Source organism: Aethalodelphis obliquidens, unplaced genomic scaffold (assembly GCF_003676395.1).
Source record: "Aethalodelphis obliquidens isolate GAN/ISIS:26980383/991018 unplaced genomic scaffold, ASM367639v1 scaffold6, whole genome shotgun sequence".
Taxonomy (NCBI): domain Eukaryota; kingdom Metazoa; phylum Chordata; class Mammalia; order Artiodactyla; family Delphinidae; genus Aethalodelphis; species Aethalodelphis obliquidens.
In genome coordinates this window covers 74,865,120-74,889,171 of record NW_020837950.1, presented here as the reverse complement: position 1 = coordinate 74,889,171, position 24,052 = coordinate 74,865,120, and the positions used below count along the sequence as shown (strand labels likewise).

The 24,052-nt window shown below is 53.4% G+C and overlaps 1 protein-coding gene across 4 annotated transcripts; it reads right to left on the bottom strand.

Moving 5' to 3' along the window:
* Positions 1-351: 351 nt before the first annotated feature.
* NELFA (negative elongation factor complex member A) lies at positions 352-23,935 on the bottom strand. Of its 4 annotated transcripts, none has more exons than XM_027103942.1 (11): positions 23,576-23,935; positions 8,284-8,455; positions 6,830-6,991; positions 5,195-5,284; positions 3,649-3,779; positions 3,490-3,559; positions 3,226-3,314; positions 2,340-2,451; positions 1,346-1,629; positions 1,157-1,256; positions 352-1,050 (listed from the first exon to the last, which is right to left on the bottom strand). In XM_027103942.1, the coding sequence occupies exons 1-11, from the start codon at positions 23,783-23,785 to the stop codon at positions 866-868; spliced, it is 1,605 nt and encodes a 534-aa protein (XP_026959743.1). In that variant the 5' UTR covers positions 23,786-23,935; the 3' UTR covers positions 352-865. The 4 variants fall into 4 exon arrangements, with proteins under 4 accessions (XP_026959743.1, XP_026959744.1, XP_026959742.1 ...); XM_027103943.1 differs by lacking the exon at positions 23,576-23,935 and adding an exon at positions 9,299-12,062; XM_027103941.1 differs by lacking the exon at positions 23,576-23,935 and adding an exon at positions 8,685-9,274.
* Positions 23,936-24,052: the final 117 nt, after the last annotated feature.

Below are 24,052 nucleotides of genomic sequence, written 5' to 3'. Positions count from 1 at the left end.
TGAGTCGTCACTCTGAAGCATCTGGCACAGTCCCCTGACATCTGGGGAGAGGCCAACGTGGCCTTGGACGTATATCAAGTATCGTAGATAGTGCGTGTCGTTCCGATTTGGGGAAAAGGCTTTTGTTCCTGTTATAATTTGGTTCCCAAACCCCCGTTAAAGGTGACAGAGTCGGGAGAGGAAGCTGCAGACTCTTCTCAGCCCCGCAGGTGGTTGAGCCCCAGGCCCCTTTGACGTGCTCCCCACGCCCGCACCATCCAGGAGTGACCCCCGGGCTGACCCCAACGTCACCCACCCCAGAGAGGGGCTGGGGCCCCAGAGCAGAGAGGTCGAGCTGGCTGCAAACACAGCTCTGGTGCTTTTTCTTTAGAAAAGCTAAACTTTAATTAGGGAGTTTTTACAATGAAAACAGGTACCCAAGGACTGGTCTTAAATGCTCACAACGGTACAAAAGACAAATACAAAACCTGTGGGTGGTGAGCGTGTCCTGGCATCCCCCATCCCTGGGCACTGGCGGCCGTCCCCGCCCCGTTCTCAGACACACCAGGCGCCACCTTTGGTCCCTCAGCCGCATGGGCGGGGAGAGGGGCTGCACGAGCAAGAAAGGCCCTCTCTCGCGGTCAGTGGGACTGAAGAAAAACTGAGAAAAGACGGAAGTCTAACAGGCAGAGCTGGTGCCAAGATTAGGAAGTTACACCTTTCGGGGCTAAGTTTAACATTCAGAACTGTAACACTGAATGCAAAAAAGTGTCTTAAATCACACAAAAGGGACTCATATTAAAATTTAGAAAATAAGTCCAAAACACCCCAGAGAAACTGAACCCAAAGCTCAAGCGGGCTGGGCCTCGGTGGCACGGCGGCGGCCCTAGGACGCGTTGGCCATGGGCTTGTACTTCTTGAAGCGCGTCCACTGGCCCGTGGCGTAGTTCATCTCGAAGACCGTGTCCACCAGCATGGTGGTGCTGCCCTGGCCGTCCGACTTGGGCAGGTCCTCCGTGTGCTCGCTCAGCTTGATCTGGATCACGTCGCCCTGCTCCTGGCACGGGTTCTCTGAGGGGGGCAGGGGCCGCTGGGCAGGGGCCTGGGGGCGCGGGGGCGTCCCCCACCCCCGCAGGACCCGGGCCCCCCCACCCCCCAGGGCCGGCCGCAGACCCACCTCGGGAGCCAGCCATGAAGCCCAGGATGAGGGCCTTCTCGGGCCGTGTGACCTTGTTGGCCGTCTTGAACATCTCCTGCGCGGCAAACATCTGCTCTCTCTGCAGTGGAGGAGCAGGGCTGGGTGCTGGGCCCCGGCGCCCCTGCTGTGGGCGGGGCCGCACACACACACCCCGCCCCACACACCTACCGTGAGCGACAGGTTCTTCTTGGGCTGCTGCTGGGCGGGGGGCTGGGCCTGGGCCTGGGGGGCCACCATGGCCACCGGAGGCGTCTGGGTGGCGGGGGCGACGGCTGGGGGCGTGGTGGGCGTCAGGGGCGAGGTGGGCGCCGCGGGTGTGGGCGCTGCAGGGCTGAGGCCGCTGTTGTACAGGGGCGCCCTCTGCTTGAACTGTGCCGGCAGCGCGGGGCTGGGGGCGCTGGGCTCCTCGGGGGGCCGGCTGGCCTGCAGGCTGGCTTCCCGGGCAGGCGGGGCTGCAAGCAGAGCAAGGCCTGGGGGGCGGCCGGCAGGGCCAGGGACCCCGCCTCCGAGAGAAGTGCCTGGGCCCTCCTACCCGCAGCTGGGGTGCGAGCCCCGGGCGGCACCTCTGGGCACGGGGCCCACGCCCCCGAGAGCCCCAGCAGGGAGCCAGAGGGCTCAGGCCTTCTGAGACCAGCAGGGAAGACGTCCAGGCGCTAATGGGCTCCTGGGCGCTGGCGAGGGGACGGAGGGCTGCTTCCTGGAGCCCAGCAAGCCTGCCTGACCCCCAGGCCCTCTCTGGCCACCCCCTCCCCGAGGCCAAGCTCCCCCCCGGGCAGGCGACGCTGAGCCCGGGGAGCAAACGCCTCAGGGCAGAACCCACGGATCCCCCTCCACCTTTCCTTCCGCGCCTTCTTTCTCAAACTGTAGGGCTACATGAGGACCCTGAGGCACTGTAACCTCAGCAGCCCCCCTCCCGCTCACAAACTGGGCCTCACACCTGGCACCGCACAAGGGAAGGGGCGCTGCCTGTCTGGCCCCGTGAAGGGCAAAGCAGCTGAAACCCCTGGGTTTACTTCTCGAAGCTCGTGCTGGGCAGGAGGGTCTTCCGGCCCCGGCGGCACCAGCAGAGGTCCTGACACCCAAGGAAGCACCACGTGGGCGAGTCCTGGGAAGATGCTGCTCCCTGCCTGGTGGGTGCTGCCTGCTCTGGGTGCCCGCTCACCTGGCGGGGCCTCGGAGCTGGGGATGTAGGATGAGGCAGGGACCACACTGGGCGTAGCCGGCAGGTAGCTCGTGGATGGCAGCGCAGGCTCGTTGTTCAGAGACCCGAGTTTCTAGAAGACAGAGACCATGGTTCCTCTCAAAAGCAGCCCGGGGGCTCAGCGTGAGCCTCTCCCAGTCCTGGATGGGGCCGGCTCCTCTGTGGGCCTCAGCGTCCCGGCCCAGTGTGAACCCGAACCTCCAGCCCCACAGGAGGGCCCCCACCCCCGGGAGCAGGACTGGGGGCACTGCTGTCCCCAGGGATAGAGACTGCTCCAGGCCAGGGGCCCCGCGCTCAGCAGTGCTGGACCCCAAGCGTCCGGCCCTGCCGCCGCCCCCATCCTGGAGCTGCCTTGTTGGGAGGGCGCAGGGTGGGGCGAGGCTGTCCCTGTTTGGTTAGGGACCCTCCCAAACCAGCCATCTTTGAGGTAAGAAGAAATTTTTTTTTTTTTTAAACCACAAAAGCATATGAGAAAAGGAAGACACTCCTTTCAATAAAGTAAGAAAACACAGCTCTGCAATGAGAAGTTTCCCACCACCCAGAAATGACAGACACAGGGCGCCTGGCTGCCCAGCCCCTCCAGGCAGGCCGCACCGGCAGCGAGGGGCCTCCCGCAAGGCCGCCCTACCACCCTGCGGGACGGGGGACGCCGAGTAGCCCTGAGCACGTGGCGCTGTCCAAACCTGGGCCCGCGGGCACGCCAGCGCCCCGCCGGCGCCACCTCTTCTGCGTGTGTCCACGTACATACGTGTGCATCCGCGCATGTGCTCCCACGGAACGTGCCTCCGCGGCTAACGCTGGGAATGGGGGCATGTGCTCCGGCCGCCCGCGGCCCTGCAGCCCTTACCTGTGTGGACACCAGGCCGGCCGCGTAGTCGGGGGTGGCGTTCTCCACGACCGTCTCTTCCTTGGCTGGCTTCTCCACTGCCTCCGCGTCTGCGGGCAGAGCACAGGCCTCAGCGCCCCGGGCGGCGGCCCTCCCGGCCCGAGGCGGCGGCGACTCTGAGGACAGGTCTGCCCCGCAGGCTTGCCCCTCTCCAGCCGGAGGCGGTCTCCGTCTCGGCAGACGAGAGACCAGGGCCTCCGCGGGCGGACGGGCCCCAATACGCACCCAGGGTCTTCCTCCTCCTCTTGGCCTCCCGGCCGGCCCCGACCATATCCAGCTCGGAGATGTCGAGGAGCTGCCGACACAGACAGAAGCCCACCCTCAGCCCCACGGAAGGAGCGCGGCTGGTCCCGCATGGGCGGGGCTGCCAGGGGACACGCCCACCTTCACGCCCCTCTCCTTCCGCAGGGGCGTCCTCGACGGCGGGATGGCAGTGCGGTTCCCCGCGGGGCTGAAGACGCTGGGGGCGGTGGGGCTTCGGAAGGGCGCCTGCTTCGGGATGCCTTTGAGCGGGGCTGCGGAGAGGACGGGCCGTCAGGGGGCCTCGCGGAGCGGCTACTCCGCCACCGCTGCGTATTCCGCTTGCCTGTCTCCGCCAGAGCCACCCCTGCTGGCCTGCCAAGTGCTCCCCCAGAAGTGCTGCGCCTCCGCGAGGGCAGGTGCCAGGGGCACCTCCCCGTGCCCAAGCACCGGGGCATCGGGTCGGCCTGCCCAGAAGAGCACGCCGTGGCAACCAGCGACACCACAGCCAAACTGACGTCTCTGCCCAAGATGCCAAACCAACAGAGACGCCACACCCAGTCCTTTATCACCACAGACAGGACTCTCAGCTTCCACTTCTTTCTTGCACCTCGGGGTTAACAGATGTGTTACAGGCTAGAGGCCCCATGCTGCAGCCAGAATCACCCTCCCTCTTCCCCTGGGCCCGGCCCCTCATCTCTCTCAAGGGGAAGGCACCTGACACATGAGGAACGGCTCCTTCTGAAGGGGGCCTGGCCCCTTCCCCAGGCATCCAGTGCCTCCCCATTCCTGCCACTGGGCCCCGCCCCAGTGCTCAGCGAGCAGACACCAGGGCTGACTCACACCAAGATCATGTACGGCGTCCCAGGCCCGGTGCACAGGTGGCCCCTTGGCACGGCCAATGGGACAGGGCAGGGAAGCAGGAAGCACCCCTGAACCGCACCGTGGGCACGCTGGGTCGGGGCGCCCGGCCGGAGTGTGGGAAGGAAGGTGAGGGGAGCTTTGTCAGGGGGACTGGCACGTGGGGGGCAGGCAGGGACATTACAGTGAGGGCCCCACTCAAGGCAACAGCCGGCCCTGAGGAGACGGGGCTGGGCCCCCCCCAACAGTGCTGAGTCGGCCGACACCAAGACGGCAGCTCCCACCTGAGTGCTGTGGGCTGTGGGCCCCGCAGGGAGGACCCCCACGAGCCCCTCAGGCTCCCGTGGCAGCCTGGCTGCTGCTCTCACCGACCCACCTGCCCTGTCCGGTCGGCCCTGGGCCTGGGCAGCGTGGGGTGGGCAGGGAGCAAGAGGTGCGCTCCGGCCCCGAGGGAGGGACGAGGGCGCAGACCCGACGACACGACGGCGGCCCGGTCAGCCTCGAGCTTGTAGAGCCCTCGCCCCACGGAGAACCTGGGGCCGGCACGGGGCCACAGGCGGCAGGACCTGGGGCGGAGGCGGCGGCCCATGCCCTCCACGGCCATAAGGACGAGCGAGAACCGAGACTGAGCGTCTCCCTCCAATCCCGGTCTTTCCTCATCTCAGGCGGAGCCTTCCGGACCCTCCGTAAGCGGAAGAGACCCCCTCATTTCACACAACAGAGCCGGCAGCACCGCAGGGCCCGTGGCCCAGTCAGGTCAAAGTTCAACGACTGAGCTCCCGAGGAAGGGCGAGCCCTCCCCTCCGACCCCGCAGCGGCCCGGCCTTACTCGTGGTGTCCATCTTCCGCAGCAGCCCCCGGCCCTTGGCATGGAAGGGCACCCCCGCACTCCTCTTCAGCTGCTGGGCGGTCTCGGTGGCTGTAAGACAAGGTGGCCTGCGTCAGCGCCCACCGACGACAGCGCCTCCATCCGTGGGATTTACAAAGAAGGTCGAGTTGCAAGGACTGGAGCACAGACGCTCGCTCGTCTGCTTTCAAACGTTACAACTACGCTTTCTGTGTAGGGCAGCGGTCCCCAACCTTTTTGGCACCAGGGACCGGTTTCGGTTTCGTGGAAGACAACTTTTCCTCGTACTGGGGTTGGCAGGGGATGGTTCAGGAGGTAATGCGAGCGGCGGGGAGCGGCAGATGAAGCTTCGCTCGCTCCTTTGCCCGCTGCTCACCTCCTGCTGCGCAGCCCGGTTCCTAACAGCCCGCGGTCCCGGTCCATGGCCCCGGGGTTGGGGACGCCTGGTGTAGAGAACTACACTTGCAGCAAGTAGGGCTCTGGCGGCTGCACCTCCCGGGGTGGGGGGGCGGGAGGGGCCCCGATGAAGCGTCCTCACTGGTGGGTGGTCGCCTGGCACAACCTCACCCTTCCCTTCACAGAAGCATCAACGCGAGGCAGGAAACAAGCTCGGGGAGGGACGGGAGCCCCACGCCCACCCGGCACCAGGTTCTGCCATGGGGGGCTGGGGGCAGGTGCCACTGCTGACCGCACGGAGGGGCCTGGGAGCTGCCCAGGGGGCTGGGGGCCCGGGCCGCGCGCTGCCAGCTCCATGAAGCCACAGCGCAGTGCTGACCCCAGGACGCTGTCCATCTGGAACCGAGAGTCACGATGGCTGCTGTGTTTTATTGGGATTCTTTGAAAACGGGGCATTTATACGGGTTATTAATACCAACACCATAACCACTTGCAATAAAAGTTCTGCTACCAGTCAAAGGAATCCATTTCCTGGCCTTTTTCCGAGCAAGTATCTTCCATGTACATTTTAGAAACCACTACTTAAAAAAACATGAATAAAATGACCAAACATCTTTAAAGTCAAATTGAGATCATCTGCAAGAATGAGGCAGGGCTACAGGAGTTAGGACGCAGCCTCTCCAATCTCTTCCAGGCTGCCTGTCTCATCACCCGTGTGACTCAGTTGGTAGATTTCATTTTTGGAACAAAGATTACAAATACTTTAACCTGAAAATTCGGAAGTTTCTAAAGTAGATTTTTAGAACACACAGTTCAGCGTAGCAATCAATAAATTTCTAATAAAAAAAGAAAAAAACTACGTAGAACTCTGTCTTTAAAAGACGGTTAGGTACCATAAAACCTAAAAGAAACCTAAAAATAAAAACTACAGACATAGGACAAAAGCATGATTTGCTCGGCAGTCAGTTTTCCCAAATCTGCTGGACCTTCCAGGCCAGGCAAGGCAGCCCCCGCTGAGGAGGGTCCCGACGAGTCCCAGTGCGCCCTAGGCCAGGCGCACCCGCCCCACACCCGCGTGCCGACAGCGGGCACTGAGTCCCAGTGCCTCCTAGGCCAGGCGCACCCGCCCCACACCCGCGTGCCGACAGCGGGCACTGAGTCCCCGTGCGCCCTAGGCCAGGTGCACCTGCCCCACACCCGCGTGCCGACAGCGGGACTCACATTTCTGCAGGAGCTCGGCCCTCAGCGTGGCACTCTTCGGCTTCCTTTTCAACTGAAAATGTTTCACTGGGGGAGTGAGGGGCCCAGCGAGGGTCGTCAGGGCGTTTTTATTCAAGTACTGGCACTCCAGCGGCAGCATGGCCGACGCCTCACACTCGTTCACTGCTCGTTCGAGAACCAACATGTTAGGAGGTGCATTTCCCTTACGCAGGCCCGATTTTCACCGCTAACGTGAAAACGCACAGTTTCCTGTTTATAGCAGTGGAGCTTCTGCTTCGATCTCAGAACAGAAAACAAGTATCCACTGCCTGCCTGCCACAGGCCAGCAGTCAAGGCCACCAACCTGGGCCAAAGGTCAAGGGCAGGACAGGAGGGCTCAGCAGAATCCCTGTGGGGCTTTTTAAAGGCAGAAGCACCCGGCCCCACCCCAGATGTCCATCAGCTACGTTTGGAAGGGGCTCTGTGCACCCCTAGAGCAAGCGCCGTAGGAAGGGGAAGCCCGGGGCCATCCCGGGTTCCCCCTCAGTCCCCACGGCCCCCGCGGATGGTTTCTCCTGGACCCCCTGAATCCTGGCCCCCACAAGAAGCACCCAGGCACGTTCCCCAGGTCTGTGGGTTCACCAGGCAGTTAGAGCTCGGGAGAAGGCCCTGGGTGGGGAGCACAGACCAGCGCCACCGCTGTTCTTCCTGCCCCCGGGAGGCACGCCCAGAAGCCCCTGGGCAGAAGACAGAGCAGGCCCCTCCCACCAGAGAGAGGACACCCAGGAGGGCGTGGACCTGTCTGGACCCTCATCAAGCTAATCACCAGGACAGAAACATCTTGGGTTTGCGTTCCAATGCTCTGGAAGCATCCATGTAGCTTGTGGGCAGTTACAAGTCAAGCGAAAGCCTACCGAGTAAGAGCGATCATCTCACAGTTAAGAGGAGGCACTGGCAGCCACCCCTGGGGACGGCCAGGCCACCGCCCCTGCGGGACCGCAGGGGCACAGGTTCCATCTTTAAAGGGCTGCAGTTCCAATTCTCCAAACTAGGAGAGGAATTCAGGGAGGAACAGACCTTCCCATCTTTACATGTTCTAAGTGGTTTTCAGTTCGTGTTCCAGACAAGTAAACTGCTGATATTTTCAACACACAGTTATGAGCATCTACTCCGTGCCAGGGAATGTTCTAGGCTCTGAGTGGGCAGAGCCCGTGCCCTCATGGAGCTGAGTGCGGAGAGGGGTGCGTGAATGTGAAAGATAGAGCGCGTACAGTGAGGAGGGAGCCTCTGGGCTGCTCCTGTCAAAGACTGGCCAAAAGCCAGCCAGCAGCGCCGGGGGCAGGGGTGCACGGATACAGCCAGCACGACACAGCACAGCGTGCGACACTCTCGAAGTCAAACTCATGTTACAAAAGAGGGTTTAAAGGAAGACCCATCTCCCTCCGCCCAGCGTAAAGCAAACACACCCAACCTACCCTTTTCTCTAAGTTCTCCTAAAATATCTTGAACGTTGGGATTCTGCTCTTCGAGGTCAAGGTTAAGAGATCCGGTGTCAGGAAAGGACTTCAGAATGTCGGCCACCATGAGAACCCAGGGGTCTGAGTCCAGGGTGGCGAGCTGGATGATCTCTGTGAGGGCACCCTTCATCTGCCGGGAGAGGAGAGATGGCAGTCCTTGTCGCCGACCCCACCCTGCCACCCCTGGCTCAGGTCTGTGGGGCGCACCTTTGCTCGTTCAGACACAGGAAGGAGCCCCCTTCAAGCCCGCCGGAGCTTCTGCGCGCACGGGGCGGGACCCAGTCTCTTCAGCCACCGCCCCCATGCCGGTCCCGCCCTCAGGAGAGCCCCCCCCCCCCCGCCCCGCCGCATGCCCACACCTCGCCGGCTGCCCCCGCATCTCCCCACCGCCTCCGGGTGCAGCGGCCCGGCAAACAGAAGGGCCGCCCAAGACGGGGGGCCGTTCCCGCCCCCTGCTGGGGAACCTGCCACTGGGGCGTCTGGGGTGTGGGGAGCACCGGGGTGGGCAGGCCAACGCCGCGGCTCGGCACCTGCGGCGGCTGGGAAGGGACTGGGTACAAAAGGCCGCCGGGAGAACAGGGGCAAGTCCCCGCACGCCCCATGGCCATGTGACGGGCTCACACGACAGAGGAGAGCCCGCAGGAGGCCGGTCCCCCCCCTCGAGGACCTGGGGGACCTGGCTCCGGGGACAGGCCGTGGCCGGCGTGTCTGCTGCGCTCGAGGTGCCGCTTCCTCCCACAGCTGCGAGTGGCCACAGCGGCCCGCGGTCACCGCTGCTTAAGGCCCAGACGCGGGCCCAAGCCTGAATACGGCCCCCCTCGCACCTGCCCTCTCCCACCCAAGCTCCTGGTCCACCTGTCACCCCTCACCTGGCAGCTCCCCCTCGCCTGCGCTGACCCATCCATCCCCTCAGGCTCTGGCTTAACCCTCATGCCCAGCTTCCCACCACCCTCAGGAATCAGGATCCCCTCACCTGCCCCGGAAGCCCCGGCCCGCCTGCCTCCAGCGGTGGTCCAGACAGAATGCCTGGCTGAGCCCCGCATCCCCCCCAGGCGCACGCGCAGCCGAGGTCGAAGCGTCAAGGCTGTGGCATTCCCGCCTGAGGCTGGGCGCCTCCCCTTGGCCCAGCACAGGGCCAGGTGCCAGCTGACCCAACTCTAAAAGGCTGTCTCTTGAAATACATAGAAATAAGTTCTTTTGACGTGTGGCAAAAATGGCAAACGCTTATTTATTTTTTAACATTTGTGCTGGGGGCTTTTTTGATGTTTTAGAAGAATGAGCCCGTCTACCACCTTCCCCCCTGTATTCAGCTGAGCTATCAACTCTTTCCTACATTAAAAACAAAAGGCCAACGGTGAGAAGCCGGTGTACCGCAAAAACAAAAACAGAAGGCACGAAATGAAAAACAATTTTATCTGTCACTTACTATGAGTTAAAGAGTGAAACCGTGTCCCTGGCAAACTAAAGTTATGTAAAAAACATAACAAAGAAGCCCCCCCCATACCTAAGTCTCAAACTAAGTGGCTCCACCCAGATGGCAGGCTGCGCCCTCGGCAGTCACCCCAAAGCGTTAGGAACCAGAGACACACACACACTGCGCGTGAGGGGACGCCCAGGTGCTGGGGAGGGGGAGCCTGCAAATGGAACTGAGGTGGCCCAGCAGGAGGAGCTCCCTCCCACGCCCGAGCCCAGAACTGCAGAGGGCCAAGGGGCAGGGCACCTGGAGCCCTCTGACGCTGCCTGGAGCAGGGCGCAGGCTGTAAGATGGTGCGGCCATTAGAGAAGCCATCCGGCGCTTCCCCAGAAAGACAAACAGGCAGCTCCCTGGTGGCCCAGTGGTTAGGACTCTGTGCTCACACAGCTGAGGCACGGGTTCAACCCCTGGTCGGGGAACTGAGATCCACAAGGCCGCACGGCCAAAATTTAAAAGAAAAATGACAAACAGATAACCACGTGAGCTAACAACTCCACTCCCAGGTACAGACCCCAAAGAACTGAAAACGTATGTCTACCCAAAAACTCACACGTGAATGGCTGGCTGTATTGGTAACAACCCAAAAGTGGAAGCAATTCCAAGGCCATCATCTGATGAATGGATGACCAAAATGTGGTTTATCTATACAACGAAACATTATTTGGCAATAAAAAGACACACGACGTGACAACGTGATGAACCGTGAAAACAGGAAGCTCTGTGAAAGCAGCCAGACCTGAGAGAGCACACGCCGGATGGCTCTGTGCGCGTGGAACGTCCAGGACAGGTCACCCACAGGCCCGGGAGGTGGGACGGTGGTCCTGGGGCTGGAGTGGGGACAGGGAGTGGCTGCCAGTGAGCTAGGGGTTTCCTTCTCAGAGAGACGAAAACGTCCTGGTATCAGGTAGTGGCAATGACTGCACAGCACTGTGATGTACCATAACCACTGATTTGTACACTTTGAAAGAATGAATCCTATGTGAATATCTCAGTTTGAGAAACTGTATGAGGAAAAAAACAGGGGGCCATAAGGCAAGCTTAGCCAAAGCCCGCAGACGTCTCCAAAGTTGGCGTCACACCTGGGCTCCTGTCTGGAGGCAGGAGTGTCCCTGGCCCTGGCTGGGCACCATGTTCCCAGATGTCAGAAGTCCGGGTGCCCAGGAAGCACAGCTGAGCTGTCTCTGGAGGGGGCAGCCTGGCAGTGGGCCGGCAAGGACAGGCCTGTGTCCAAGGGATGGTCCCTGTCACCTGGAACACGGCTCTGGCCCTCCCTGACACGGAGCTCCTGTAAAAGCTGGGCCAGGAAGCATGTGCTTCAGTCCAGAGGAGTCACAATAGGGGAGGAACCAGCAGACAAGGAACCGAGAGTCAAACGGAAAGAGGACAGGACAGAAAACACCAATAACCGCTAGACACGCCTCTACTGAGCACACGATGTTTATGACCAGGTAGAGCGCCATGAATTTTTAAACTCTCTCAAATAAGGACATAAAGCAGAGAAATGAGTTCAAGACGCAGCAAGACAACGAGAGGTAACAAAATCAATAAAAAGACCACACCTCAAAACAGACTCAAGACGCCACTAAATCTCTAAGGATGCATTACAGTGGCAAGGAGCCCCCCAAAATGCCTGAATGGATGACAAGGTGTATGGATGTCATCTTTACGGTGTATTGACAAGGTGTATTGTCATCTTTATGACAATACCATAAAGACGGACACTTTCCCTCGTAAGTCTAGGGTGACCCCACTCAAGTTGCAGAAATATTTTCTTCACAGAACTGGACAATCTGATTCTAAACTTCCTATGAGAAAAGCAATAAACAAAAATAAGAAAAAAATTTTTTTTAAGGTAACAAGAGAAAGATCGATTTTACCACACATTAAAATTACAAATGCCACGTGATTAAATACGTTCCCTACCTCTCACTTTATTCCCAGATAAACTTCAAATGCATCAGATTTCAATTTGAGAAATGAGACTGTAACAGCACAGGAGAAACCACAGAAGTCTCTCTTTTGTACGACTGCGAAGGAAGAAGCCTCTGTAGTTACGATTCTAAACCAAGGAGCCACAAAAGACATGCACTGGAATTTTACTACTTAAGTATGTTTCCCATGGAAAACCACCAAAAAGCTCCAAATCCCCTAAATTAAATCAAGAGAAATGGCAAACTGGGTGAAAAAAATACTTTGCAACTCCTATCACAGGCAATTAAAAAAAATGCACACATATATGAGTGTGTATATTTTATAGATGTCTATATATATAAAGAACAAACACACATATATAGAGATCGATCTTACATGTCAATTTTTTAAAAGTTTACCACTAGAAAAATGATTTAACACTTTAAAACATGCAAAGGATGCTCAGCCTCATTCAACATAAGAGAAATGCAAAATAAACGGAGGAGGAGGTACAATTCCCACTTCAGGGATGGGCAGGGCGGAGCCGGGTGGCCCCTGCTGGCCCGCCTGGGAGGACGGGCATGATGGCGGAGGGCTTTGTGGCACACGCTCCTGAGTCCAACCATCTCAGGCCGAACCCCGAATCTGTCAGCGCTCCCAGGACAGCCTGGGGGTGCGTTAGCAGCAGTGGCTGCAGTCATCTGGGGGTTCGGCACTCGGAACAGCGTCTGGCAGGAGCGAGAACACCTCCCAGGGAGCAGGCAACCACACACTGACAAGAACTTCACTGGGCATAACCTCTACCAAGTTTATTTTATTTATTCTTTTAAATTTTTGGCCGCACGGCGCAGCTTGCAGGATCTTGGTTCCCCGACCAAGGATCGAACCCACGCCCTCGGCAGTGAAAGCATGGAGTCCTAACCACTGGACCGCTAGGGAATTCCCTCTACTAACTTTATTTTAGTGATGCTCATCACAATTTATGACGTATGTGCTTTTGCCTGAGCAATTAGCACTTCCAAGAATTTACCCTCTGGATTAGAGATCTAAGTGCAAGACGCGATACTATAAAACTCTCAGAGGAAAACATAGGCAGAACACTTTCTGACATAAATCACAGCAATATATTTTTGGATCCATCTCCTAGAGTAATGGAAACAAAAACAAAAATAAAGGAACCATGAACAAAAAGACAACCTACAAAATGGAGAAAATATTTGTAAATGATGCAACCAACAAGGGATTAATCTCCAAAATATACAAACAGCTCATAAAACTCAACATAAAAAAAACCAAATCAAAAAATAGGTAGAAGATCTAAATAGACATTTCTTCAAAGAAGACATACAAACAGCCCAAAGGCACATGAAAAGATGCTCAACATCGGTAATTATTAGAGAAATGCAAATCAGAAGTACAATGAGGTACCACCTCACGCCGGTCAGAACGGCCATCATCAAAACGTCTACAAGTAATAAATGCTGGAGAGGCTGTGGAGAAAAGGGACCCCTCTCCTACACTGTTGGTAGGGATGTAAACTGGTGCAGCCAGTTTGTGGAGGTTCCACAAAAAACTAAAACTAGAGCTACCATATGATCCTACAATCCCACTCCTGGGCATATATAAGGAGAAAACTCTAATTCTAAAAGGTACACACACCCCAGTGTTCACCACAGCACTCCTTACAACAGCCAGGACACGGAAGCAACCTAAGTGTCCATCAACAGAGGAATGGATAAAGAAGATGCGGTACATATATACAATGGAACACTACTCAGACATAAAAACAATGAAAGAGTGCCATGGATGGACCCAGAGATTATTATACTAAGTGAAGTCAAAAAAAGACAAATATTATGTATTATTTATTTGTGAAATCTAAGAAAAATGATACACATGAACTTTACACACAAAACAGAAACAGACCCACAGACACAGAGAACAACCTATGGTTACCAAGGCAGGGGGGGGGAAATAAATTAGGAGTGTGGGATTAAAATATGCACACTACTATACATAAAAGAGAAAACCAACAAGGACCTACTGTAGAGCACAGGAAACTCTACTCAATATTGTGTAATACCCTACAAGGGAAAAGAATCTGAAAAAGAATATGTGTGTATGTGTGTATGCGTAACTGAATCACTTTGCTGTACACCTGAAACACAACACTGTTAAGTCAATTATTAATATATTTCAATAAAAATAAATAAAAACTACAAAAAAAGAAGAAGAAGAAGAATTTATCCTCTAGTTACCTTGCACACCTGAGAGAATTCACTGCAGCAAAAGACAGGAAACAGCTGCATGTCCACCAACGGGACGGGAGACCAAGTAGATAAAGTAGGTCCTGTGAGGCAGGAAAAAGAATGCAGCTACGGCGTGGGCACTGGTGTGGAAGCATCACCAAGACGGAGCTGCAATTAGCGTGAATCTCTGTAACGCATCCATCCTACACACACGGGGGCCCCTCCACTGAGGGCCTGGCAAAGGGGGGTACTAGGGATACAGAGACACACAAGACACAGGACCTGGTCTCAACAAGCTCACAGGTGAGCACTGAAGAAACTGAGAACCCACTTGTGTTCACAAAAACCTGCTACCTGCTACTGCTACAGGTTGCACTGTGCCCCTTCAAGACTTGCTGGAGTCCTCACCCCAGGACCTCAGAATCTGACCTTATTTGGAGACAGGGCCTTTATGGAGGTCATCGAGTTAAAATGAGGTCATTCAAATGGGTCGTAATCCAACACAGCTAGCATCCTTATAAAAAGGGGATATCTGGACAGAGATGAACACACACAGAGGGAAGATGACGTGAAGGCTCCTGTGGAGAAGCCGGTCACGGGACTAGAGCAACGCCCCTACCAGCCAAAGAACACCTGAGGCCACGAGAAGTTCGGAGAGAGGCATGGATTTGACTCCTGGCCACTCAGAGCTGTGAGACAACACACTTGCGTTGTTCTAAGACATCTACTCTGTGGTACTTTACTGCAAACTAATACAACTACCATGAGGCAACTGGACAAGATTTTACAAAAACGTTTGAGGAGAAAAAAAGGGCGGGTTAAAGACAAAAAAGACCACTGTTATGAGCTGAATGTTTGTGTCCCCCCTCAAGTTCACATGCTGAAACCCTAATCTTTGGGAGGTGACTAGGTGTGAGGGCTGGGCCTTGATGAATGGGATTAGTGTCCTTATAACAGAGCCCCCAGGGCAGGGCTCGCTCTCTCCTGCCACTGCTGAGCACACAGCCAGAAGGCTGCCATCTGCAAGCCAGGAAGAGGGCCCTCACAAGAAACTGAATCAGCCAGCTCAGACGAACAGTTCATCGTGGGCTTTCTTTCCGTCATCCAAAATTGTAAGAAAATAAATGTCTATTATGTAAATCACCAAGTTCATGGTATTTTTGTTCTGGGAGCCTGAGCCTTTAGATGAAATAAAATCATCAGTGAGAATCCTGCCTTTAGCACTCTCGTGGTAACAAGCTTTTATGGGTCTCTGGGGGAGACAGATGCAGAGTAAGTGAGGGGCTTCCCGTTCTTGCCAAGAGGGCAGACTGGCGTGGGCTGCTGGAACACCACACACACAGACACACGTGGCACCGCAAATCCACAAGAAAAGGAGAGTTGGCTTGCATTTCAACGCATGGCTGGGAACCCTGGGCTCAGAACAGAGAAAAATAGCACCTTCTCCCCATCCACCCACACCAATGAGGTGTAGTACTGAGGCATCAGACGTGGATCTCTGAACAGGAGAGCTACAAAGTGAGGAGAAACGAACGCAGCACATTTAACGACTTCTTCAACAAAATTTCAAAACACAAACCATGAGCCAAAAACACATTACTGTGCATTAAAGGAAAGGTGATGAGCAAATGGGAAGTCTAGCAGGCAGATGGATCTGTAATGTTCAAAACCAGCAGTGTTCCACATTAAAATATACAAAGAGGCCCCGCAAACCAACAAGACCATAGCAACCCCAATAAAACACAGGCAGGTGTTATTAATGGGCAACCTACAAAGAGGAAATCTGAGAGCGCAAGGAACCCAGCCACAGATACCTCAAGTGAACTGGAAAAAAACCCAAATGAACACACCGCAGCACTTTCCAACCACTGATTTGCAAAAGCAGAAAAGTGGACAAGGCCAAGTGCTGGGGGGTGAGGGAGATAGCACAGGTGCCCGCAGTGCGGGCACGCAAATGCCTTCTATGACCCGACAATCCCGCCCCTGGGCACAGATTCCAAGTGTGTGTTCACAGCCATCCACGGGTAAGGAGCTTTGCGTCACAGCATGACTGCTGTTGTGAGCTGGGGGCAGCCTGCTACCAGGGCTGGAGGGCGGCATGCATGGGGGTGGCAACAGTCGGGGTGCAGCTGAGCAGGTCAGGAGCTGGCACACTTTTCTGTAAAGGGCCAGAGACTGACCATTTCAGGCCCTGGGGGCTACGCAGCTCTGTCTCATCTTTTTTCACTAACCCTTTAATAATGCTCAGAACATTCTCAGTTTACAGACTGCAGAGAAAACAAGCCACAGGCCTCAGTTTGCCAACCCTAGGGTTAGATGAACAACACAAGTGGATGTTAAAAACACATTTTGCTTACAAACACTGAGATATGTAAGACAACAGAATTTATACCAATTAAAAATACATGCACCCCCCCACCCCAATTTGAGCAAACACTTTACCAGAGAGGCTCAACACCTTTAGTCACCATGGAAATGTAAACTGAAACCTACTAGAGTGTTTGCATTAAAAAAACCCACCATGCCCTCCACACTCCTCTGGGGATACTGAAATGACACGGGCACCCTGGAAAGCAGTCTGGCAGTCTCCTATCAGGGGCCTGCCCGTCCTCTCCCAGGCGTCTCCTCTAGAGAAATGGCGACAGTCCACACAAGGACCTGTCCATACGTGTAAACACGTCCATTCAGAGGGACACTACTCGGCAGGAAGAGTTACGAGCTACTAACACACATAACACAAGCGTGAACTCAAGATAAGGATGCTGAGCGAAAGCCAGACAAAAACAGCACTATTAATATAACATTCCAGGAAATGCCAACCAAGCTATGGAGACAGAAAGGAGATCGCTGATTACTCAGCAAGGGAGAGGGACACGAGGGTTACAAAGAGGCAGGAGGAGAATGTTATCTTCACTGTAATGGTTTTACAGGTGTGCACATGTCACACTGTACACTTTCAATATGTTTATGTCAATTATACTTCAAATGAAAAAAAGTCCCTAAAAACAATACACACTTTTAAAGAACACTCACAAAAAAACACGTAATAGAACAGAACAGGGCAAGTTGCCACCTATGGGGAAAGTGGAGTAGGATGCGGGAATAAAACAGAGAAGCTAAACAGAAGAGACTTTGAAAGGGAATCAGTAAATAAGTTTAACAACAGAATAAGAAAGAGACGGAATAAGTCCGATGCTACCCAGATCATAACAGGCAGGAAAAAAAACGGCTTGAAAACACCAAAGAGGCTGCACAGAAAAGGGAGGGAAGTCTCCCACACACCTGACTGGAGATTCAGAGAGAAAGGGAACAGAAACTGGGACCAAGGCAAGGTCTATAGAGGAAATTGTTAAGAATTAACAGATGAAAGATAATCACAATTTCAAGAAGCCCAACAAACTTTGTAGGACAAATTTTTAAAAATTTTTTCACCAAAACACATCCTAGGAAATTGCAGAACTACAGAGTGAAGCCACTGTCCTGGGCCAATGGGCCCAAGGCCCTCAGGGGCAATCCTATGGCCTGACATCAAGTTACTGACTCGCTGGGACCACTGGAGTCCCACGCCAGAGGCACTATGGGCATCTGACCACAGAAAGGAAATGACTGAGGTACTTGACTCTGGGGGACAGTGGAGTTTAGGTACAATTCCAATGAAGTGGCGAGTCTGTGTGTAAAAGGTCAGTGTCAGAACTGTCAGGTGGACCTGGGTCCAGTTTCCTTAGAAACAACAACAGTGAGAGACGTGGGTGTCATGCTCACACAGCCCTTATCCGAGCCTCTGCACCTGGGCTGGAAACTGAGGCTGCTTCTTTGTGTCAAAGTGTCTTAGATCCTCCAAGCAAAAGTGGGGTGTTTCACTATTACTGATATGACTTTAAACAGCAGTTTCCGAGAGTCTGTGATTTTCATTATTTTAAAATTTTATTTATTTATTTATTTTTGGCTGCGTTGGGTCTTTGTTGCTGTGCGCGGGCTTTCTCTAGTTGTGGTGAGAGGTGGCTTCTCTTGTTGCGGAGCACAGGCTCTAGGCGCATGGGCTTCAGTAGTTGCGGCACGTGGGCTCAGTAGTTGTGGCCCACGGGCTCTAGAGCGCAGGCTCAGTAGTTGTGGCACACGGGCCCAACTGCTCCGCAGCATGTGGGATCTTCCTGGACCAGGGCTCGAACCCGTGTCCCCTGCGTTGGCAGGCGGATTCTTAACCATTGCGCCACCAGGGAAGCCCAAGTCTGTGATTTTTAGACCACAGAGTTTCTCAGTGAATAAGGCAGCCATAGTGATTAAAGGGCATGCTGTGACAATTCACAACTGTGACATGTCCTTGGGGAAACACTGTTTCTTATTCACTTGGCAGCTGGCCTGACCTGTTACCCCAGGTGATAAATATGTAGCTATCCCAGTCACTGATCCCTGGAATCCCTAGGCTTCCCACAGCAGTCTCATGAGTTGGATAATTTTACATATTAAAGAGTTACCTCAGGCAGCCCTAAAACTCTCCCTAATACTTCCTTTGGTGGCAATGCTAAGGACTTGGACAAGAGGGGTCACTGGTTTTATCAGTAGCAGCATTTACAGGTTCCTCAAAGCCCTTTCAAGTATAGCTAAAACATTACTAAGTCAGTATTTACATTTTACGACACTCTGTAGTTAGCAAAACACCTCATGTACATCGCCTCCTGACATCATTCTTACTTCCTGGACCAAATTCTAAATTCTTTGAGAGCAGGGGCCCTAAATCACTTCTGTACCCCTCACTGAATAAACTAAAATACTGGACCATTAAAATCTCTTTTCCTCTTCCCTCCTTTTAGTTAACAACTGTTGCTGACTTAGCTTTTGAGAGAAATAGATACATCACAAAACAAGTGAACTGGTTTCGAGATTTCATTAAGAAACTCAAGTTGTAGCAGACGCTGTGTACGATGTTTACTTTTATATGTCCCGGCCAAGGGGTCAAAAGTTATTCTTGGTGTGTCTATGAGGATGTTTCTGGATGAGATTAGCATCTGAATTGCACAGACTGCCCTCCCTAATGTGGATGTCCCTCATTAAATCAATTGAAGACCTGAACAGAACAAAAAGGCTGAGTAAGATGGAACTCCTTCTGCCTGACTGTTGAGCTGAGACTTTGGTCTTTTCCAGTTTTGGGACTTGGATGAAATACTGGCTCTTCTTGGGTCTCCGACCAGCTGGCTTTTTAGACTGGAACTACACTTTAGCTCTCCTGGGTCTCACACTTTCTGGCTGCAGCTCCTGGGACTTTTCAGGAGGCTTTTGTGAGCCAATTCCTTTCAATAAAAACCAGCATCTCTCCCCACTCCCCCCCCCATGTGTTATATATACGTATACGTAAGGTACACACGCATCCTATTTGTTCTGTTTCTCTGGAGACCCCTGGCTAAGACAGTGCAGAACACACACAGCCCAGCCATCTAGTCCCCCTGTATCTATGGTCCTATGTAAAAAAGCTTCATCTTCAGAATGTTATCCCCTAAGGCATCAGACCCTAAAGAAAGATAATTAAAATAGCTAAGTGAATTGGGATGTTTTGGAAAGTTTGTTTTGTTTTGTTGTTAACACTGAATATATACTAAAAATGCCCTTCAGAAAACTAAATTATCCAGAATGGCCTAGTTCATTTTCAACCTAGCTAAGCAAGTTCTTCATTATAATTTCTTGTAATGCAGACAGAATCCAAGAACAAACTATGTATTTTTAAAAATCACTGAAAGAAAGCTGGTATACCTATATCAATGCTGGACAAAAGCAGACAGAACATTACCAACTACAGAGACCACTATCTAAAGACCCACGGTTCAGTCCACAAGGCAACAGTAACAATTCCAAACTTGTGAGCACCTGATAACATCACCTCAAAATGCAGAAAGCAAGTTGATAAAACTATAAGGACTGACAAATCCATAATCACAACACAGATAAACACATCCCCTCATTAACTGATAAATCTTTTTAAATCAGTAAGAATACAGTAGACCTGTACAACACGATTGAAAGAATTTGACCGAATGAACATATACTGGGCAATGGATCACAAAACTTGATCATAAAAATGCTTCTGAAACTCACTTGCAATGTTTACAAAAACTGACCATATATTTTGCCATTAAGCAAATCTTAAATTTCAAATGACTGAAATAATATAGACTATATTCACTGACAAGCACTCAATCCAGCTAGAAATCACTAGTAAAAACATAACTAAAACCTCCCTCCCTCCAATGTATGGAGATTAAGAAACATTTCTAAATTACAAAAGGGTCAGTGAGGAAATCATCATAGAAATTACAAAATATTGTGACTTGGTAATGAAAACACTATCAAAACTCGTAGGATGCAGTGATTAGAAAATAACCAGGACTTCACTGGTGGCACAGTGGATAAGACTCCGCGCTCCCAATGCAGGGGGCCTGGGTTTGATCCCTGGTCAGGGTTCGAACCCTGGGTTCGATCCCTGGTCAGGGAACTAGATCCCACATGCATGCCGTAACTAAGAGTTCACATGCCACAACTAAGGAGGCCGAATGCTGCAACTTAACTCCCAGTGCAACCAAATAAATAAATAAAATAACCTGTGGGACCTCCCTGGTGGTCCAGTGGGTAAGACTCTGCACTCCCAATGCAGGGGGCCCAGGTTCGACCCCTGGTCAAGGAACTAGATCCCACATGCATGCCGCAACTAAGAGTCCGCAGGCCGCAACTAAGACCCAGCACAACCAAAATAAATAAATAACCATTTTTTAAAAAATGATAAGAGAATGTTATTATCTACTTTATGCTAATACATTCGAAGTTTTAATAGGAACTGCCAAATCACTAGAAAATATATAATATCCAGAAAAGTTTACTTACGAAGAACATAAAACCAGGCATCAACACTAAAATATGTTCCCACAAAGGAAATCCAGGCCCCCAGATGGCTTATCACTAAGTTCTGCCAAACATTTAGAAAGAAATAATTCCATTGTTAGACAAACTTTCCAAAGAAGGGGAAAATAGAAGATACATTACCACTCCTTTTATAAGGGTAGCATAACTTCAACACCAATATCTGACAAAGACAGTCTGGGAAAGTAAAATTAGAGGTTAATCTCACCCATGAACACAGATACAAGATTCCTACACTAAATACCAGAACAACATAATCCTACATATAAAATGACCAAGTTAGGGATATGCCAGGTTGGTTAACAGCTAATGCTGTTCTGGGACCTCCCTGGTGGCGCAGTGGTTAAGAATCCGCCTGCCAATGCAGGGGACACGGGCTCCATCCTTGGTCTGGGAAGATCCCATGTGCCGCGGAGCACCTAAGCCCGTGCGCCACAACTACTGCGCCTGTGCTCTAGAGCCCGCGAGCCACAACTGCTGAGCCCCACGTGCCTAGAGCCCGTGCTCTGCAACAAGAGAAGCCACCGCAATGAGAAGCAACAAGGAGTAGCCCCTGCTGGCGGCAACTAGAGAGAGCCCGCCCATCAATGAAGACCCAAGGCAGCCAAAAAACAAAAACAAAAACAAAAAACACAATGCTATTCTGTAAATGTGGCAAACTATATGTCAACAGACATTATAAACATTTGATAAAATTCAATATTCATTCATTCACATCTACTACAATTGTTACCCCCAAACCGGGTTCACCTCTTGATGAGTGTTGAGCCAAAAGACACAACCAAGCCCCAAAGAAGGAAGGATGTATTCCTTGCAGCCAGTAAGGGGAACAGCAGGATCTTTCCCAACGCCAAAAGTGAGGATGTTTTAAGCTAAAGGTACATGCATATTCATGAGGGGGCTTTGGTGGTTGACGGAAGTCACATGGCTCAATGTCAGCATTCCATCCTCCGCCTGGGTGGGGGTTTTAGTTCTTGCAGAACTCAAAAGATGTGTATCAGATTATTACTTACATCCCTGGAGGAAGAACTAGCACTCAGCTTTATCGCCGAACTACCATTTCTTAACTGCTTTTCCTTTGTTCCTGCATTCTCTCACTTCCCTTAAGATCCTTAATTACTGAGACCTGTTCAAGGGCAAGCATTGTGGCCAGGCTTCGATCCCAACACGGCTTCGGCCAAAATGGCTTTTTCTTATTCAACGTTTTGGCCATGAGCTCAGGACAAGTATGGTTAATAAACAGGTTATGCGGGAGACAAACTTCCACCCACCCCAGGCCAGGTTCTTGGAGGACTCTGCACAGGAGAAAGACTCTGTATAGGCGGAAGGCAAAACTGGACATCTCTGACAAGACAACAGGGAGCTCCCTCCCCCGGCCCCCCAGCAGGGAAGCATATCCTAAGAGTACACCTGCTTAGATACGGCTAAGAGCTTCTGTGACTCTGAAGGCTCCATGGAGAAAACTAAATCAATCACAACTGGAAGAAATCTGCAACATACACATCCGAAAAAAGGCTGCTATTCAACATTTATTCTTTAAAAAACTCCTACAAAGCGGGAATTCCCTGGAGGGCCAGTGGTTAGGACTCCACGTTTCCACCGCTAGGGTTCAATCCCTGGTCCGGGAACTAAGATCCTGCAAGCCGCGCAGTGCAGCAATAAATAAATGTTTAAAAACTAATAATAAACAAAACTCCTACAAAGCAATGAAAAAAATACATCGGGGGAAAATTTTTTCTTGAACAATTAACAAAAAAGAACATCAAATAATGAATAAGCACATGAAAAGATGCCCCACCATAGGCATACTCAGAGAATGGAACACTTCAGCAGTGAAAATTACACCACAGCGGGGCCGCAGGTTGGATGAATGTGTCAAGGTGTCAACAACACGAAGAGGACAGACACACCCACATCACTCACGCGAAACACACGATATGATACCGTAACATTAAGTTCAAGCCAGGCAAAACCAAACTGTACTGCTGAAAAACGCCTATACAACTGATAAGTCACAAGGAATGGCAGAGAAGTGATCACCTCCCAAAGTGAGCGAGGGGAGAGGGCAAGGGTTGTGACCCGGAACAGGTGGGGGAGGTCTCTGGACACAGCTTTATCCTGTTTCTCTTGTACACGTTATATATAAAAAAAACAACTATCAACTATAATAACGGAGCAGTCACTGCGACAGTAGTTGGGGAACGTTCAAACAACTACGGCGCCTCAACATTTTGAAAAACTACTTACTTGGCGCACAAAGCGACACAATTTACCGTTAAGGAAAACAAGCAGAGAAGAAGTCGGACAGACCCACTGATGAGAACGATGCAAGAACACGAGCGTGTGGCAAGAACCCAGAGCGCAGGGTGACCGAACCGGGTGGGTACCCCGACAGGTGAAAGCAAGAAAACCGAGGTGGGCGCTGAGCCCGAGGCGGGCCCCCGACAGCCCGACCCCCCTCCCCCCGTCCGGGCACCTCGCCCGCGGCTCCGACAGGTGCAGGCGGGCAGCTAGGGCTCGCGTCCACCGCGGGGGGGCGGTGAGGAGGGGGAACGGGTCCGCGGACTGCGAGGGTCCGAGGGGCGGGAGGGGGGAGGGGAGGGGACGGGAGCGGGGGAGGAGGGTCCGCTAGGGCCGGCGTCTCGGGTCCCGGGGAGGCGCGGCCCCGAGGGGGAGGCCGGCCCCGCGTCCGCACCGCCGCCCGCCTCACCTCGTCCACCGTGCGGCGCGGGAGGTGCAGCGTCCCGAGCAGCAGCTTGAGCTTCACGGCCGACGAGAGGCCATGGAAACAGAGGCGGATGTTGTCGATAACCGCAGCCGTGAGCAGGGACGCGATGCTGGGCGGCGCCCACAGCTCGTCCGTGGCCCCCAGCTTGTTGTGCAGCCACAGGCCCGTGTCGCTCTCCCGCATGGACGCCATCTTGAGGGGGAAAAAGCCGGCCACCGCCGAGCCGGCATCTTATGAGGACACCTACGCGCCCGCGGCGAGGACCCTCAACATGGCGGCGCCCGCAGGGCGAACGGCGGTGACGTCACCAGAGGAGGCGTGGCCTCGGAGAGACGCTTCGCGGCGGCGCGAGGACCGGCCGTCGGCCGCCGTAACGTAACATGGCGGCGCCCGTGGCCGGATCTCGAGGGCCGCGGAAGATGACGTTAGCAGAGGAGTGGGCTGGCTCGGCCGACCTAC